General features: G+C 46.7%; 1 protein-coding gene across 5 annotated transcripts in view; it reads left to right on the top strand.

Annotated features, from left to right (window-relative positions):
- Positions 1 to 15,985, top strand: part of GEN1 (GEN1 Holliday junction 5' flap endonuclease) — a 146,983-nt gene extending 130,998 nt beyond the window's left edge. For all 5 annotated transcript variants that reach the window (XM_063915353.1, XM_063915350.1, XM_063915354.1 and 2 more), the window contains 2 exons: positions 6,104 to 6,247; positions 14,452 to 15,985. In XM_063915353.1, coding sequence (XP_063771423.1) covers positions 6,104 to 6,247; positions 14,452 to 15,752 — 1,445 coding nt within the window. In that variant the 3' untranslated portion in view covers positions 15,753 to 15,985. The remainder of the gene's footprint in view (positions 1 to 6,103; positions 6,248 to 14,451) is intronic.
- The last annotated feature ends 915 nt before the right edge of the window (positions 15,986 to 16,900 follow it).

Raw genomic sequence — 16,900 nt, 5'->3', positions numbered from 1 at the left:
TGTGCATCTACTTCCGCCTCCCAAAAACAGCCTGCTGGAATAAAACTTGCTCAAAAAACGAGCAGAAAAAAGAGCCCGGACACGCAGGGGGGGCCAAAACAAAAGGGAAGCCAGCAAAAGCCGTATCCAAGAAAACATGGTGTTCAACCTGTCATCAAGGGTATTGAGCACTACAGAAATCCAGGTATTAAACAAAGGACTCTCCTTTGTCCCTACGTGTGGGCCTGATGTCTTTACCAATAAGGTTGATCTCTTCAAGCTTAATCGCCGGGTCAAACTCAGAGAACACTTTGCCACCGATACAAGGATAGCTGAACCCACACCTATATACAAGAAGTCTAACTTTAACCCTCTGTCATCAAATAAAAGCATTAAATCTTTCACCACGTGTATGGAGACTTACATTGAAGAAAGTACCCCTATACAACACACAGGTGTGCACAACCTCTCGAAGATGGAGTTTGCAGCTTTGAAACAATTAGGAAGCTACAGAGACATCACCATACGGCCGGCGGACAAAGGTGGAGGCATAGTGGTGCAAGACCTCACCGCCTATAAAACAGAAGCTTACAGACAACTGGATAATCCAGTGACTTATGAATTACTCGATAAGGACCCGACGGTACAGTACCAAATTGAATTGAATAAGATCTTACAGAAGGCAGTGGATGACGGATTCATCACAGATAAAATTAGGGAGGCACTGAGTGAACAATGGCCCATACTTCCGGTGTTTTACACCATTCCCAAACTCCATAAGGATGTGGTCAACCCGCCGGGACGCCCTATTATTGCGGCAAGGGACTCCCTATATTACAATCTCTCTAAATTTCTGGACTTTTATTTACAGCCGTTGATTCAAAAATTACCACTGTGTCTGAAGGACACCACTGCCTTCATTCAAATACTACAGTCCATTTCACCGTTACCGACTCGCCATTTGCTGTGTACAGTCGATGTAATTAATCTGTATACCAGTATTCCCCATGATAGGGGTCTACAGGCAATGGAAACATTCCTGAGGAACCAACCAGAATATTGTGGTCCTGAAATTGGCTTTTTCATTACTCTGCTTGGTCTTACTCTTGAAAGAAATTACTTTCTGTTTGATAATAAGATCTACCATCAACGAACTGGGTGTGCCATGGGATCGTGCGTGGCACCCAGTTTCGCCAATGCATTCATGAGTATAGTGGAGAAACAGCTGTTCTTTAACAACCAGGAATACGCTGAGAACATCCTTCTATTTCGTCGCTACATAGACGACATCTTCATCGTCTGGACAGGAACGGAAGCAGAGTTCAAAGGGATGATGACATCTATTAATGCAAAGGACTCTGACATTAAGTTTACGTTTGAATGCAGTTTTGATAAAATCCACTATCTGTATGTAGCAGTTTCAATAGGTGCTGATTTCAGTATTAATACAAGCATGTATTACAAACCCACTGACCGAAATACGGTCTTAAGAGCAAACAGCTTTCATCCAGAATCCATGAAGTGGAGCCTTCCGTTTTCCCAATTTTTGCGAATAAGACGAATCTGCAGCAACGAGGAGGATGCCCAAATACAGATCTCCTGCATGACTGAAAAATTCAAAGCCAGAGGTTATACTACAGATTCACTACAAAAAGCTCAGCAAAAAGCATTAGCCATCTCACGATCTGATGCACTCAGGACCAAAACACGGTCTGATGACCAGTCACGGATGGTGTGGACTCAGGACTATACTACCGCCAGCAAATATCTATATAGTAGGGCCAAGAGGATCTGGCCTGTGATCTCTAGGGATAAAGAATTGCCCTCATTGAAAAATACCTCTCTGATGGCTTCATACAGGCGAGGACGTAACGTGAAGGACTTTGTAGTTCATAATGATATCTCTAAGCATGGTCCAGAAAAGCCGTCTCATTTCCTTACACGCCAACCGGGGAACTACAGATGTACAGGATGTACTACCTGTAGTTGCCTGGAAACAGGTGATACGTTTCTGCACCCCAGATCAGGGAAAGCATTTAAGATTAAGTATGCCCTTACATGCATCAGCAAATTCATTGTGTATTACATTAAGTGTCCGTGCGGCTTGCTATATGTGGGCAAAAGTGTGAGGCAGTTTAAGGAGAGAATTGCTTTACATAGATCCAGCATTAGGGCCGCACTGGAGGGGAAAGGAAGTGATCAGCCGGTGGCAAGACATTTTAAGAATTGCCACCATTCCCTTGCGACCATTCGTTACAAAATGATCGATCATATCCCGGATAACATCAGAGGGGGTAACAGGGAAAAAAACCTGCTACAGAAAGAGGCATGGTGGATACACAAATTGCAGACTGTGCATCCCCATGGCCTCAATGAAGCATTGAGCTTTAGTTGCTTCTTGTAATCATCATATTATATAGCTGGTATGGGCTGAGTCGGAGTCAGATTTGTTATCTTAGATATACTTTATGTGGGGATCCCATATAGTTTAGACATGCTATTACCTTAGAATATCTTATTAATGTTAGTATGTTATTCCTAGCTGCTACAGTATTATTAGCTCTAAATAATTTGTTTCTTCCTATTCACATGCCGATATGTATCAGCCGTGATATTTCTATTTGTCTGGCCGCTCTCCACTATGTAATTATGGAGGACGATCAGAATACCTCTAGGTCTTCCGTAGGCATGGGTGTAATATATGTGTTTTATTTTGTGTTCACTTACACATGTGGTGTTATTTGGCATTCGTGGCCAGTTCCTGCTTGGAGTGGTTGCTAGGCAACCCCTCGGGCGAGAGAGCCAGTCAGCTGCCGCTGGTCAGGCCGCTCCCACGGGGGAAGTGATGCGCCTGTGATGTCAGCGGCTTTGGGCTGCGGTGGTTGGCTGGAGGACGTGAGGGTGATTGTTGCTAGGCAACCCGTACTCAGCAGGAGGACCCACCCTGCACGGACGCTGCTCTCGGCGCGATGTGAGACAGCTGTGGAGTTCGGCGCCGGTGCGGGTGGGAAAGCGGATGCGGCTCATTGATTGGTGTTTGGTAAGATACTGTTATGTATATATATTTCTATTTGTGATAGTGCTGGTTGTGTCTTGATAAAAGGGAGAAGTCCCTGAAACGTTGACTTTACCGGCTGTGGTGTTGTCAGTTTATTTCGCCGAGTGCCTCCAACGTGTGGGATCCATATACTCGTCGAGAGAGGTTGTGCACCGGACCCGTTGTATGCTTCTAAGCGTGAGTGCCAGACATATTGTACATTTATTTATATATATATATATATATATATATATATATATATATGAGAGAGATAAATAGATGGGAGGGAGGGAGGGATGCTGGCCGGTTGTGTCACTATTCTACAGGGTGGGTAGAGGTGTGGGTGCCGGCAGGGGAGACGGTGCCCGGCTCTTTTGTTATTGGAGCTTTGTTGGGTCCGAGATATGCCCTGTGGACGGAGCTTGCAGCGATCTTTGTGTCCCAAACTGGCACCAAATCTCCTTGCTGCAGGAGGATGGAGTGCAGTGAAAAAGCCCTTGTAGGCTTCCTCACATGCTCCCTTCTGACATACCCGGCTCATGTCTCTCTCCTCCGACGCCCGGCTTCCCATTCCAGCAAAGACCCTCACAGGTGCTCCCCACTGGCACTTGCAGCTTCCACGGGGAATGCCCGACGTCCTCTTACTGCAGCCTGAACCTGTTCGGCTCCACCATCCTCAAGCCATGATCCATCCGGATAATGGTAAATATAGTGTAAAGATACGTAAAGGCGGCACGCCAAGTGACTTTCAATTAAAATAATAAGCATTGTTTTGTCAACGTTTCAAGTCATTTACTTCAGGTCTTTCATCAGAGTCCTGACGAAAGAACTGATGTAAACGACTTCTGAAACGTTGACAAAACAACGCTGACTTACTGTCTTATTTGAAAGTTATTTGGAGTGCCGCCTTTCCAGATCTTAATGAATATATATATATATATATATATATATATATATATATATATATATATAACCAAGTATAAAACCAAGAAGTTAATTATGATGTGAGCCCCTTTTAAAGGGCGGTCCATGGGGGAAGTGCATAGTGCCAACTGTCTCTCCCTCTGTTCCCGGTGTTCGCAGTGGGGGTATGGTCCAGAGGGCATTTGAGGGATGCTGGCAGGGTACACTGCAGTGAAGGGGTACACCTCAGGTTTGTGCTCACAGGGAAGTGGTCGCATTGTGTCTGGTGATCACGGGGTGGTATAGCTATCACGGGTGGGGAGTGCCAGGTGATCGTGGGCTGTGATAATACTTATTATGGCAGGAGGAGGGGGGCGCAATATGCCGGGTGATCACAGGGGGGTATAGTTATCACGGGTGGGGAGTGCCAGGTGATCGCAGGCTGCAATAATACTTATCATGGTGAGGGGGGGTGGGGGTGGAATGGCAGGGTGGTACATTGTGTGGGTGATCGCAGGTGGGAGATATAGTTATCATGGAGGGTGCCGGGCGATTGCTTGTGGGGTGCGGTTAGGGGACATGAAGTAAAGGGGTGCCCCTCTGGGTGGTGAACACGGGAGGGGGGCAGGCGATCGCTGATGGGGTGTGGACGGGGGACCATGAAGTTACAGTGAATTTCTGGAGGGTGATCGCTGGAAGAGAGGATGGCGGGCGATGGCTGGTAGGGTGCGGGCAGTGATGGTGCTTTTTCTAAATGGTGCTGGAGGTGGTAGGGAGTGATTGCAGCCAGGGTGCACTGATGATGCTGCGGGTCCTATTCAGGAGGGGGTGAAGTGATGGTGATTTTTCTGGATTGATGATCATGCGGCCAGGGGACACTGATGAAAAAATGATGCTACGGGAGGTGATCAGGAAGAGGGGGTGGGGGGTGCGGGCTTGTGGACACTGATACGGGTGGATTACAGGGGTGATTGCAGTCAGCAGCAGCGTTCATCCTCTTCTGTGCCTCGAAAAGACAGATGGGGATGGTTAAGGAGTAGGTGGACACTGCTGGTCAGTGTCCACCTACTTGTCGTTTAGTTGGAGGGAAGTTTCCCCCTACACTAGAACGATTAGTTGGCGGAAATCAAACCTGTTTGATTTTCCCAACTAGTTGGGCAGACCGTTTTTTGCCATTTTTCAGCGTGTGGGAGCAAACAGCTGATTATCGGTTGCACCCACACACTGCCCAACTATCGTTCCAACCAGCCAACTCATACTACATAAAGAATATCCTGGAACTAGACAGGTTCAAAGACGGGCGATCAAGTTGATTAAGGGGATGGAGATGCTAGAATAAGAGGAAAGGCCTGCTAGGCTAGGCATGTTTACACTGGGGAAAAAAGGAGATTAAGAGGGGACATGATTAACATATACAAATATACACAGAGCTAGCGGGGGATTTGTTTTTGGTAAGATCGTCACAAAGGACACATGGACACCCGCTTAGGTTAGAGGAGAGGAGATTTTGCACACAGAGACAGAAAGGTTCTTCACAGTAATGACAATTCGTATTTGGAATTCCCTGCCTGAGCGAGTAGTAATGGCGGACTCGGTCATTACTTTTAAGAATGGGCTAGATAAATTCCTAATGGATAAGGATATATAGGGTTATGTTGGGTAAATCATGCGCTATAGTAACAAAATAAAAAAAATGGAGTATTTGACATAACGGCTAAACATTCACCGGTTAAAATTAGTCTTAAAAATATTACAGTGTAGTAGACCATTAACGGGTTGAACTCAATGGACAAATTGTCTTTTTTCAACCTCAGAAACAATGTTACTATGTTACTATCAATATTTTTTAACACTTACCTATCATTATTATTTTTTATAATTTATATTTACCTTGTACAAATAGCAAAGGAAAAAGATATAGGGTAAAGACGAACCTTCATCTATGTGTCTGAGGTATACAAAGCGGACAGATAGAATTATTCTGCTATTTGAAGCTACTGTCCACTTCCTTTAGTGGGAGATATATCAAAGCTTTGGTAAAGATAAAGTCCTAACCAAACAGCTCTTGTCAGTTATAAAACACAGCCTGTAAAACGACAGACGCTGATTGCTTTGTAGTTTATCTCCAAGCTTTGATAACTCTCCCCCATAGTCTTTGTTTCTTGTACTCTCTCCCTATGCCAGATGGCTATGTGTTCCCTGATGATCACCCCCCCGAGGATCCACTATTGACTATAGAGGAAGAATCCCTCTTTGCGGTGTCTTATCCTCGCATTGTAGAACTGTACCAGAAGGACAAGCTGGAAGCTGAGCTGCTGAAACAGAAAAGTAAGTGTAGTATAAGATTCACTGTTAAACATTAGTAATTGAAATTCTTTATATGGTCCCCAGTGTGTCAGTATGAAAAGCCTGATCTATCCGCTATAAGGACACGCTGCACTCTATACGTGGGAGATGTTCTTCTCCTGAGTGCTATATAAAGTAGCCCCAAAGCCAGCCATAAACAGTGACGGTGTAGTTACTGAGGCTGCGGTACCTGGAACTTACTGAGCCCTAGAATAGTTTAGAGTGTGGCTCCATGATTATCACTGACGGGGCTCTTACCTCTGAGTTATCAGTATGAGGTCCCGTGGGCTGTATTCCATCTATTTGTATGTTAGTTTGTACTATCTGTCCAAGTCTTTACTTCTCACATACTTTCATTTTTCTCTTCCATATAAACAGTTGACATATTTTCTTTTCTTTAGCTGGGTTGTCCTTGGAACCTTTTCAGTAAGATATAGTGGAAAATGCTTAAAATATTGGCTTCTACTACCTTCATTTCTAGAATTATTTTTTTTAAAGTGGACATGGGAATCCTGATCTATAAAGCTTGCAGTGTAATTCTTATTAATTTAATAATAATATTTGAGTTCAGGCAGGAGAATAAAAGGCCCTCCTCCTCCCTGGATCTGACGCTGGCTGAGGGACACACGGCACCCCCCTTATGTCGGCATAAAAAGTCATTTCTATACTTATTTAATTTAAATTGGGCATGGCCACACCTCCATGATTAGGCCACGCCCCTTCCATTACCAGGCCCCGGGAAATCTCTCTTGGGCCCTGGCTTAGGAACTACACATCCCAGCATGCGCTGCCACAGTTTTTCTAATAGAGCATGCTAATACTGTGACAGGGCTTGCTGAGATGTGTAGTTACACAGCAGCTGGAGGGTCACATGTTGTATAGATCTGTTTTAAGAAATGGTTCCAGCATATTGTTGAATCCATGCTATGAACTGTTCAGGCTGTTCGCGGGCAAAGGGGAATCCTACCTAGTGTGATAAAGTGGCCACCTACACTAAATTACATCAAATAATGAGGTTACAAAGCATAGATCCTTAATTATTCCAGTACCCGTAACCCCCACCCCTGCTTACACTTCTACACTTACACCTGAAGGCGACCTGACAGTAATATATTTAGGGAATATTTTAACACAATCCGGATTAATAATTCACTTTGTAATGTCCTCTATATTTTCTGAACATCTAGTTTAGTGCAGTGTCAGACGCTTTCGGAATGTGCCGGTGTTTTCCCTTTGCTGTGCGTTTATTAGGAGATGATGAAATATAACCACAGTTAGCAGGAATTGCTGAGCTGTGATGGCCTATTTGCAGTAATATATTGGTGATCTTGCCGTCCGGAGCCGCTCGCATGCTGCACAAATTGCTGAGCTGTGTGTGCTATTTACAGTAAAGTATTGGTAACCCGGCAGACTAAAGACTCTTACACTGAATGTATAGTACTTCATTCCTCATGCTTTATATATATATATATATATATATATATATATATATATATATACTGTGTGTGTGTGTGTGTGTGTGTGTATATATTTCTCTTGCGTCCTAGAGGATGCTGGGGACTCCGTAAGGACCATGGGGTATAGACGGGCTCCGCAGAAGACATGGGCACTATAAAGAACTTTAAAATGGGTGTGCACTGGCTCCTCCCTCTATGCCCCTCCTCCAGACCTCAGTTAGATCCTGTGCCCAGAGGAGATAGGTGCATTACAGGGGAGCTCTCCTGAGTTTCTCTGATAAAGAATTTTGTTAGGTTTTTTATTTTCAGGGAGCACTGCTGGCAACAGGCTCCCTGCATCGGGGGACTGAGGGGAGAGAAGCAGACCTACTTAAGTGATAGGCTCTGCTTCTTAGGCTACTGGACACCATTAGCTCCAGAGGGAGTCGGAACGCAGGTCTCCCCTCGCTGTTCGTCCCAGAGCCGCGCCGCCGTCCTCCTCACAGAGCCGGAAGATAGAAGCCGGGTAAGTATAAGAAGAAAAGAAAACTTCAAGGGGGCAGAAGACTTCAGATCTTAACTGAGGTAAGCCATTGCTCCCACACACTACACACACTAGCGGGCACTGATGGGTGCAGGGCGCAGGGGGGGCACCCTGGGCAGCAATAAAAACCTCTAATTCTGGCATTATAAGGTTAGACACTGCGGAGGCAGTAATTCTATAAATCCCCCGCCCTGTTTTGTGATACTTTGAGCGGGACCGAAGCCCGCCGCTGGAGGGGGTGGAGCTTGGTCCCTCAGCACTAACCAGCGCCATTTTCTCCACAGAGATCTGCAGAGAAGCTGGCTCCCCGGTCTCTCCCTGCTGAACACGGTGACACAGGGCTGAAAAGAGAGGGGGGGCACTTGTAAGGCGCAGTGAGTGTATTAACACAGTGATTAATATAAAAGCGCTATTATCTGGGAGTTTATTTTCCAGTTTCAGTTGGCGCTGGGTGTGTGCTGGCATACTCTCTCTCTGTCTCTCCAAAGGGCCTTATTGGGGAACTGTCTCCATATAGATATATCCCTGAGTGTGTGAGGGTGTCGGTACGAGTGTGTCGGCATGTCTGATGCGGAAGGCTCAGCTAAGGAGGAGGTGGAGCAGATTATTGTGGTGTCTCCGTCGGCAACAGCGACTCATGATTGGATGGACATGTGGAATGTTTTAAATGCAAATGTGACCTTATTACATAAGAGATTGGACAAAGCAGAGTCAAGGGAAAAAGCAGGGAGTCAATCCACGGCTTCGACTGGGTCACCGGGCCCTTCTGGGTCTCAAAAACGTCCCCTATACCAAATAGCAGACACTGATACCGACACAGATTCTGACTCCAGTGTCGACTACGATGATGCGAGGTTACACCCAAGGGTGGCCAAAAGTATTCATTACATGATTATTGCAATAAAGGATGTTTTACATATCACAGATGACCCCTCTGTCCCTGACAAGAGGGTACACATGTTTAAGGAAAAGAAACCTGAGGTAACCTTTCCCCCATCTCATGAGCTGAACGCGTTATTTGAAAAGGCTTGGGTAACTCCAGACAAGAAACTGCAGATTCCCAAGAGAATTCTTATGGCGTATCCTTTCCCTGCGCAGGACAGGTTACGGTGGGAATCCTCACCCAGGGTGGACAAGGCGTTAACGCGCTTGTCCAAAAAGGTGGCGCTACCGTCTCCAGACACGGCAGCCCTCAAGGATCCTGCTGATCGCAGACAGGAAACTACCTTAAAATCAATTTATACACATACGGGTGCCTTGCTCAGACCGGCAATAGCGTCGGCTTGGGTTTGTAGCGCTGTAGCGGCTTGGACGGATACATTGTCAGCTGACATTGATACCCTGGATAGGGATACCATTTTATTGACCTTAGGTCACATTAAAGACGCAGTCTTATATATGAGAGACGCTCAGAGAGACGTTGGTCTGCTAGGTTCGAGAGCCAACGCCATGGCGATTTCTGCTAGGCGAGCCCTGTGGACCCACCAATGGACGGGTGATGCCGACTCAAAGAAGCATATGGAGGTTTTGCCATACAAGTGAAGTTTTATTTGGGGAAGGTCTCGCGGACCTGGTTGCCACAGCTACAGCGGGTAAATCTACCTTTTTGCCTTTTGTTCCCCCACAGCAAAAGAAAACTCCACAATATCAGATGCAGTCCTTTCGGTCGCATAAGTCCAGAAGAGGTTGGGGCTCATCTTTCCTTGCCAGAGGTAAGGGTAGAGGAAAGAGAGCACCTGCTCCGGCTAGTTCTCAGAAGCAGAAGTCCTCCCCGGCTTCTGCTAAATCCACCGCATGACGCTGGGGCTCCGCTGAGGGAGTCCGCACCGGTGGGGGCACGTCTTCGACTCTTCAGCCAGGTCTGGGTTCTGTCAGACGTGTATCCTTGGGCGATGGATATTGTATCCCAAGGCTACAAACTGGAATTCGAAGAGGTGCCCCCTCGACGAATTTTCAAGTCGGCCTTGCCAGCTTCTTCCCCAGAGAGGGAAGTAGTGTTAGCTGCAATTCAAAAGCTGTGTCAACAGCAAGTGATTGTCAAGGTTCCCCTAGTCCAACAGGGGAAAGGGTTCTATTCGACCATGTTCGTGGTCCCGAAGCCGGATGGTTCGGTCAGACCCATTTTAAATCTAAAATCCCTAAACCTGTACTTGAAAAAGTTCAAATTCAAGATGGAATCGCTCCGGGCTGTGATCTCCAGTCTGGAAGGGAGGGATTTTATGGTGTCACTCGACATAAAGGATGCATACCTTCATGTCCCCATATATCCTCCTCATCAGGCGTACCTGAGATTCGCTGTACGGGACTGTCATTACCAGTTTCAGACGTTGCCGTTTGGGCTTTCCACGGCCCCGAGGATTTTCACCAAGGTCATGGCGGAGATGATGGTGCTCTTGCGCAGGCAGGGAGTCACAATTATCCCATACTTGGACGATCTCCTGATAAAAGCAAGATCGAGAGATCAATTGCAGAAGAGCGTGTCGCTCTCCCTGAGAGTGCAACAACAACACGGTTGGATTCTCAATCTGCCAAAGTCACAATTGATTCCAACGACTCGACTATCATTCCTAGGCATGATTCTGGACACGGAACAGAAGAGGCTTTTTCTCCTGATGGAAAAAGCCCAGGACCTCCAGAACATTGGACCTCATTCCGAGTTGTTCGCTCGCTAGCTGCTTTTAGCAGCATTGCACACGCTAAGCCGCCGCCCTCTGGGAGTGTATCTTAGCATAGCAGAATTGCGAACGAAAGATTAGCAGAATTGCGAATAGAAATTTCTTAGCAGTTTCTGAGTAGCTCGAGGCTTACTCCTACACTGCGATCAGTTCAGTCAGTTTCGTTCCTGGTTTGACGTCACAAACACACCCAGCGTTCGCCCAGACACTCCCGCGTTTTTCCCAGAAACGCCAACGTTTTTTCGCACACTCCCATAAAACGGCAAGTTTCCGCCCAGAAACACCCACTTCCTGTCAATCACACTCCGATCACCAGAACGAAGAAAAATCTTTGTTAGGCCGTGAGTAAAATACCAAACTTTTGTGCTAATTTACTTGGTGCAGGTGCACTGCGAACATTGCGCATGCGCAGTTTGCGACTAATCGCTCCGTAGCTAAAAAAACTAATGAGCGAACAACTCGGAATGACCCCCATGGTCAGAGACTTGCTAAAACCAAAAAGAGTGTCTGTTCATCAATGCACTCGAGTTCTAGGGAAAATGGTGGCAGCCTACGAGGCCATTCCCTTCGGCAGGTTTCATGCAAGGACGTTTCAGTGGGACCTCCTGGACAAGTGGTCAGGGTCCCATCTACTAATACATCAGAAGATAAGCCTGTCCCCCCGAGCCAGGGTGTCTCTCCTGTGGTGGCTGCAAAGTGCTCACCTTCTGGAGGGTCGCAGGTTCGGCGTTCAGGTGACCACGGACGCGAGCCTCCGAGGATGGGGAGCAGTCACACAAGGAAGACATTTTCAGGGGCTGTGGTCAAGCGAGGAGGCTTGTCTACACATCAACGTACTAGAATTGAGGGCCATATTCAACGGCCTACGACAAGCGGAGAATCTTCTTCGCGACCTACCGGTTCTGATTCAATCAGACAACGTCACAGCCGTGGCTCATGTAAACCGCCGAGGCGGGACAAGGAGCAGAGTGGCAATGGCGGAAGCCACCAGGATTCTTCGCTGGGCGGAAAATCACGTAAGCGCTCTGTCAGCGGTCTTCATTCCGGGAGTGGACAACTGGGAAGCAGACTTTCTCAGCAGACACGATCTCCATCCAGGAGAGTGGGGACTTCATCAAGACGTTTTTACAGAGATAACAAGTCTTTGGGGAATTCCTCACATAGACATGATGGCGTCACGCCTCAACAAGAAGCTTCGGAGGTATTGTGCCAGGTCAAGGGACCCTCAGGCAGTAGCGGTGGACGCCCTGGTGACACCTTGGGTGTTTCAGTCGGTCTATGTGTTCCCCCCTCTTCCTCTCATCTCAAAAATATTGAGAATCATAAGACAAAAAAGAGTGAAAACAATCCTCTGTTCCAGATTGGCCTCGAAGGGAATGGTATTCAGATCTTCAGGAGATGCTCACAGAAGATCCGTGGCCTCTTCCTCTCAGTGAGGACCTGTTGCAACAGGGGCCCTGCGTGTTCCAAGACTTACCGCGGTTACGTTTGACGGCATGGCGGTTGAACACCGAATCCTAGCTGGGAAAGGTATTCCGGAGGAAGTCATCCCTACTCTGATAAAGGCTAGGAAGGAGGTGACGGCGAAACATTATCACCGTATCTGGAGGAAGTATGTATCTTGGTGTGAAGCCAAGAATGCTCCTACGGAAGATTTCCATCTGGGCCGTTTTCTCCACTTTCTACAGACAGGAGTGGATATGGGCCTAAAATTAGGCTCCATTAAGGTACAGATTTCGGCCCTGTCTATTTTCTTTCAGAAGGAATTGGCTTCTCTCCCAGAAGTCCAGACTTTTGTAAAGGGAGTGCTGCACATCCAGCCTCCTTTTGTGCCCCCAGTGGCACCATGGGACCTTAACGTGGTGTTATGGTTCCTGAAGTCTCACTGGTTTGAACCTCTTCAAACGGTTGAATTAAAATTTCTCACATGGAAGGTGGTCATGTTGTTGGCCTTGGCGTCTGCAAGGCGGGTGTGCGAATTGGTGGCCTTGTCTCACAAGAGCCCCTATTTGATTTTCCATTTGGATAGAGCAGAGTTGAGGACTCGTCCTCAATTTTTGCCTAAGGTGATTTCTTTATTTCATATGAACCAACCTATTGTGGTGCCTGTGGCTACGGGTGACTTGGAGGATTCCAAGTCCCTGGATGTAGTCAGGGCCTTAAAAATCTATGTAGCCAGGACGGATCGGGTTAGGAAAACAGAATCACTGTTTGTCCTGTATACAGCCAACAAAGTTGTTTCCAGAATGGCTGGAGTCAGGAAGACTGACTCGCTGTTTATCCTGCATGCACCCAACAAGCTGGGTGCTCCTGCTTCGAAGCAGACTATTGTTAGCTGGATCTGTAACACGATTCAGCAGGCTCATTCTACGGCAGGATTGCCGTTACCAAATTCGGTAAAGGCCCATTCCACTAGGAAGGTGGGCTCTTCTTGGGCGGCTGCCCGAGGCGTCTCAGCTTTACAGCTTTGCCGAGCAGCTACCTGGTCGGGTTCAAACACTTTTGCAAAGTTCTATAAGTTTGATACCCTTGCTGATGAGGACTTTGCGTTTGCTCAGTCGGTGCTGCAGAGTCGTCCGCACTCTCCCGCCCGGTCTGGAGCTTTGGTATAAACCCCATGGTCCTTTCGGAGTCCCCAGCATCCTCTAGGACGTTAGAGAAAATAAGATTATAAACCTACCGGTAAATCTTTTTCTCCTATTCCGTAGAGGATGCTGGGCGCCCGTCCCAGTGCGGACAAAATCTGCAAGGCTTGTATATAGTTGTTGCTTACATAAGGGTTATGTTACAGTTGAGATCAGTCTTTAGCTGATACTGTTTTGTTCATACTGTTAACTGGTTGCGTATATTCTAGGTTATACGGTGTGGATGGTGTGGGCTGGCATGAATCTTGCCCTTGGATTAACAAAATCCTTTCCTCGTATTGTCCATCTCCTCTGGGCACAGTTTCTCTAACTGAGGCCTGGAGGAGGGGCATAGAGGGAGGAGCCAGTGCACACCCATTCTAAAGTTCTTTATAGTGCCCATGTCTCCTGCGGAGCCCGTCTATACCCCATGGTCCTTACGGAGTCCCCAGCATCCTCTACGGACTAGGAGAAAAAGATTTACCGGAAGGTTTAAAATCTAATTTTATCATATTTGTCCTGCAAATTTCATAGTGTAGCTAATGAACTGAAGTTAATTTGTTGTAATCTATTTTATCCTTCTGTTTGGATGCTGGTCAATTATACTGTGAAATAGTTGCTGAGCAGAGATGGCAGATATTCTACACCATGCCTGGCCAACCTGTGGCTCTCCAGCTGTTGCAGAACTAAAAGTCCCAGCATGCCCTGCCACAGTTTTGTTATTAGAGAAATGTGTAGTACAGCTGGAGAGTCACAGGTTGGCCAGGCCTGGTCTAGACTGAATTTGCATTTAATAACAATATATTTTGGTTTACAATAATGAGCAATAATATTGTCTCTAATGAGAGGTAACCCTTTGATTATTTATGAAGTCAGGTCTCTAAGTGGTATTTTGTTGCCGTTTTAGGTAAGAAAAGCAAACCTAAACCCAAGGTGCTTCCTACTGTGGACGATGTCTCTTCTCTTCTGGCTGAAATGAACCTAACTCCTGCGATGGAAAGGCCTTCATCACCGCCACTCTCTGATACCCGTAGAGAACGTTTCACCACCACAAGCATAGAAATCACTAGTCACTTGCCTGACTTTCTCTTCCCTGCAGATCCTTCACCACCTTCAGAGACCTTGGTAGCAGCAGTGAAGGATGCCCGTGTCTCCACTGAAGAATACAAAGAGAAGCTTCCTGGACAATGTTCTTCTCCAGCACAGGGCGATAAGCATGAGCCCGCCGTGTCTTCCCCTAATATTTCCTCTCTGATTTCGGAGCTGCATCTCAGTAGCATTGATTGGGAAGGTACCTCGTTTAGCAATTCTCCCACTGTAGACTCTCGTTTGAGCTCCAGCGAGAAACCGACCACTGACAAGCCAGGAAACCCAGCCTGTAACTTTACTGACTGCAGCCTAGAAACTGCTGGACCAAATAAAGACAATTTGAAAGAAAGAACTGAGCAGCGTCCTTCTCTTGTATTGGACTCTCCTGGCAATGTTCATCTACAAAAGCTGCCCTTGAGAGAGAGAATACTGATAAAGAATACTGCCCAGACTGCAGCCTCAAACTCGCAAAACCTCTACAAGAAACACTTGCCCTTGAACTCTCTGGGCAGTAGCCATGGTTTTAGGGAAACTATCAAATCCAGCTCCATAAGCCATATCGGTGTTAAGGAAAATATCCAAAAACAGAACAAGCTATCAAACGGGCAGAGTTCCCCAAAATCTAAAAAGCAAGATGTTGCTGTCGCAAATGTTCTTAAATGCCCTGGGACGAAAACATTCACTTTTGTGAAGAAAAGCACAGTCACGCCCGTAGTGAGAAATCTCTCAGGTGGTACCAATATGACACCCACAGCCGCACCAAAAGCCATGCAAAAGAAGAGCGTCTGCCGCAAAGTAACATTATCTAGCGATGACGAGGATACAAGTGTGAAAGATGGCAGAGATAAATATGGTGCCCAGAAGGGGAGCAAAGGCTCAAAAACAGAGATTCCAGTGAAATCTGGATCTCCTGACATACCAGCAGCTCGTTCTTCAGCAGGCGTTGATGATGGTTCCAGTGTACACCATGTATTTTTCAGTCCTGAATGCAAGACTGGAAGGATAGTCCCTGCCAAATCTCCGGGAGAGGAGAGCGGTGCGGATGAGTCTATAGTGTCTGTAGACAGTCCATTGCCGCTGTCTGAAAGACTGAAACTCCGATTACTACAGAACTCTTAATATGTTTTATGTTCTCGTCTATTCCTTATCTATGTCTTGGCCAATCATTTAAAAAAAATATGTACTTTTCTAAATGTTGTTTTTATTAAGTCTTTCTAGTGTATAAAATGCCTGTTTTAAAGAAAATCAAGCCTGGAAAATAATGGTTTTGTTTTATGTGATGATCATTTCCTGGACATCAGTTCGTATGTTTTTTAGTAACAATTATAATAATAAAAAAAATATTTAGAGACGCACAGTTTATATCTCTGTCCTTTGTGTTAACCATTGGAAATTGTATACAGTTTTAAATTTGTAAAATCCATATCATTGGTTTAGCCGAAAAGACTGGATGCAATCAATTTGCCGGTAGTCAGGATACCGACGCCAGAATCCCGACAATGCCGACGAGCCTGCAAGTGGACTCTTACTGCTCACCCCACTGCCGAAATTCTGGCGGGTGGGATGCCGGCTGTCAAGATCTTGACAGCCGGCATCCCGCCCACTGGTAAATAGTATGTAATCCAAAAGGACAATGGGGGTAAATTTACTAAGATGGGAGTTCTGTTTAAGATGGGATGATGCCCACAGCAACCAATCAGATTCTACTTCTCATTTGTCTAGCACCTTCTAGAACATAATATCTGAAATCTGATTGGTTGCTATAAGCAACATCCCATCTTAAATAGAACTCCCGTCTTAGTAAATTTACCCCTAACGGCCGTATTCAATAGCTGTCAGAAGCTGCCGTCTTGTCGGAGAGACAGCAGCTTCCGAAGGATTTCTGTCGGAAGGGGTTCCAACCTATTCAAAGAGGGCTGAAAATGCGTGGCTCGACGGAATAGCCGCCGATCCACGTGCTTCTGTCGGAAACGGGGCCAAATCCGATTTTGGTCCCCTTTCCGACAATCTCAATCCGACTTTTAAAAAAGTCGGATTGGGGAGGACGTCCCCCAGGCCAGGCTCCTCACCCCTGGCAGCGCCTTCCCCCGCAGGCCGCCGCTCAGCTCCCCCTGCCGCTGCCAGCTCACCCAGCAGGCTGCCGCTGAGCTGCTGCCGCTGTCAGCCCACCCGGCAGCCACTGGCAGCAGGACAGGACACCGGGAACAGCCAAATCCGACAGTCGGATTTGGCTGTTCATTGAATAACCCTTGTCTGATCCATTCCGA

The sequence above is a fragment of the Pseudophryne corroboree genome, chromosome 4 (genome assembly GCF_028390025.1).
Source record: "Pseudophryne corroboree isolate aPseCor3 chromosome 4, aPseCor3.hap2, whole genome shotgun sequence".
Classification (NCBI taxonomy): domain Eukaryota; kingdom Metazoa; phylum Chordata; class Amphibia; order Anura; family Myobatrachidae; genus Pseudophryne; species Pseudophryne corroboree.
This window is presented reverse-complemented; position numbering and strand designations above follow the sequence as displayed.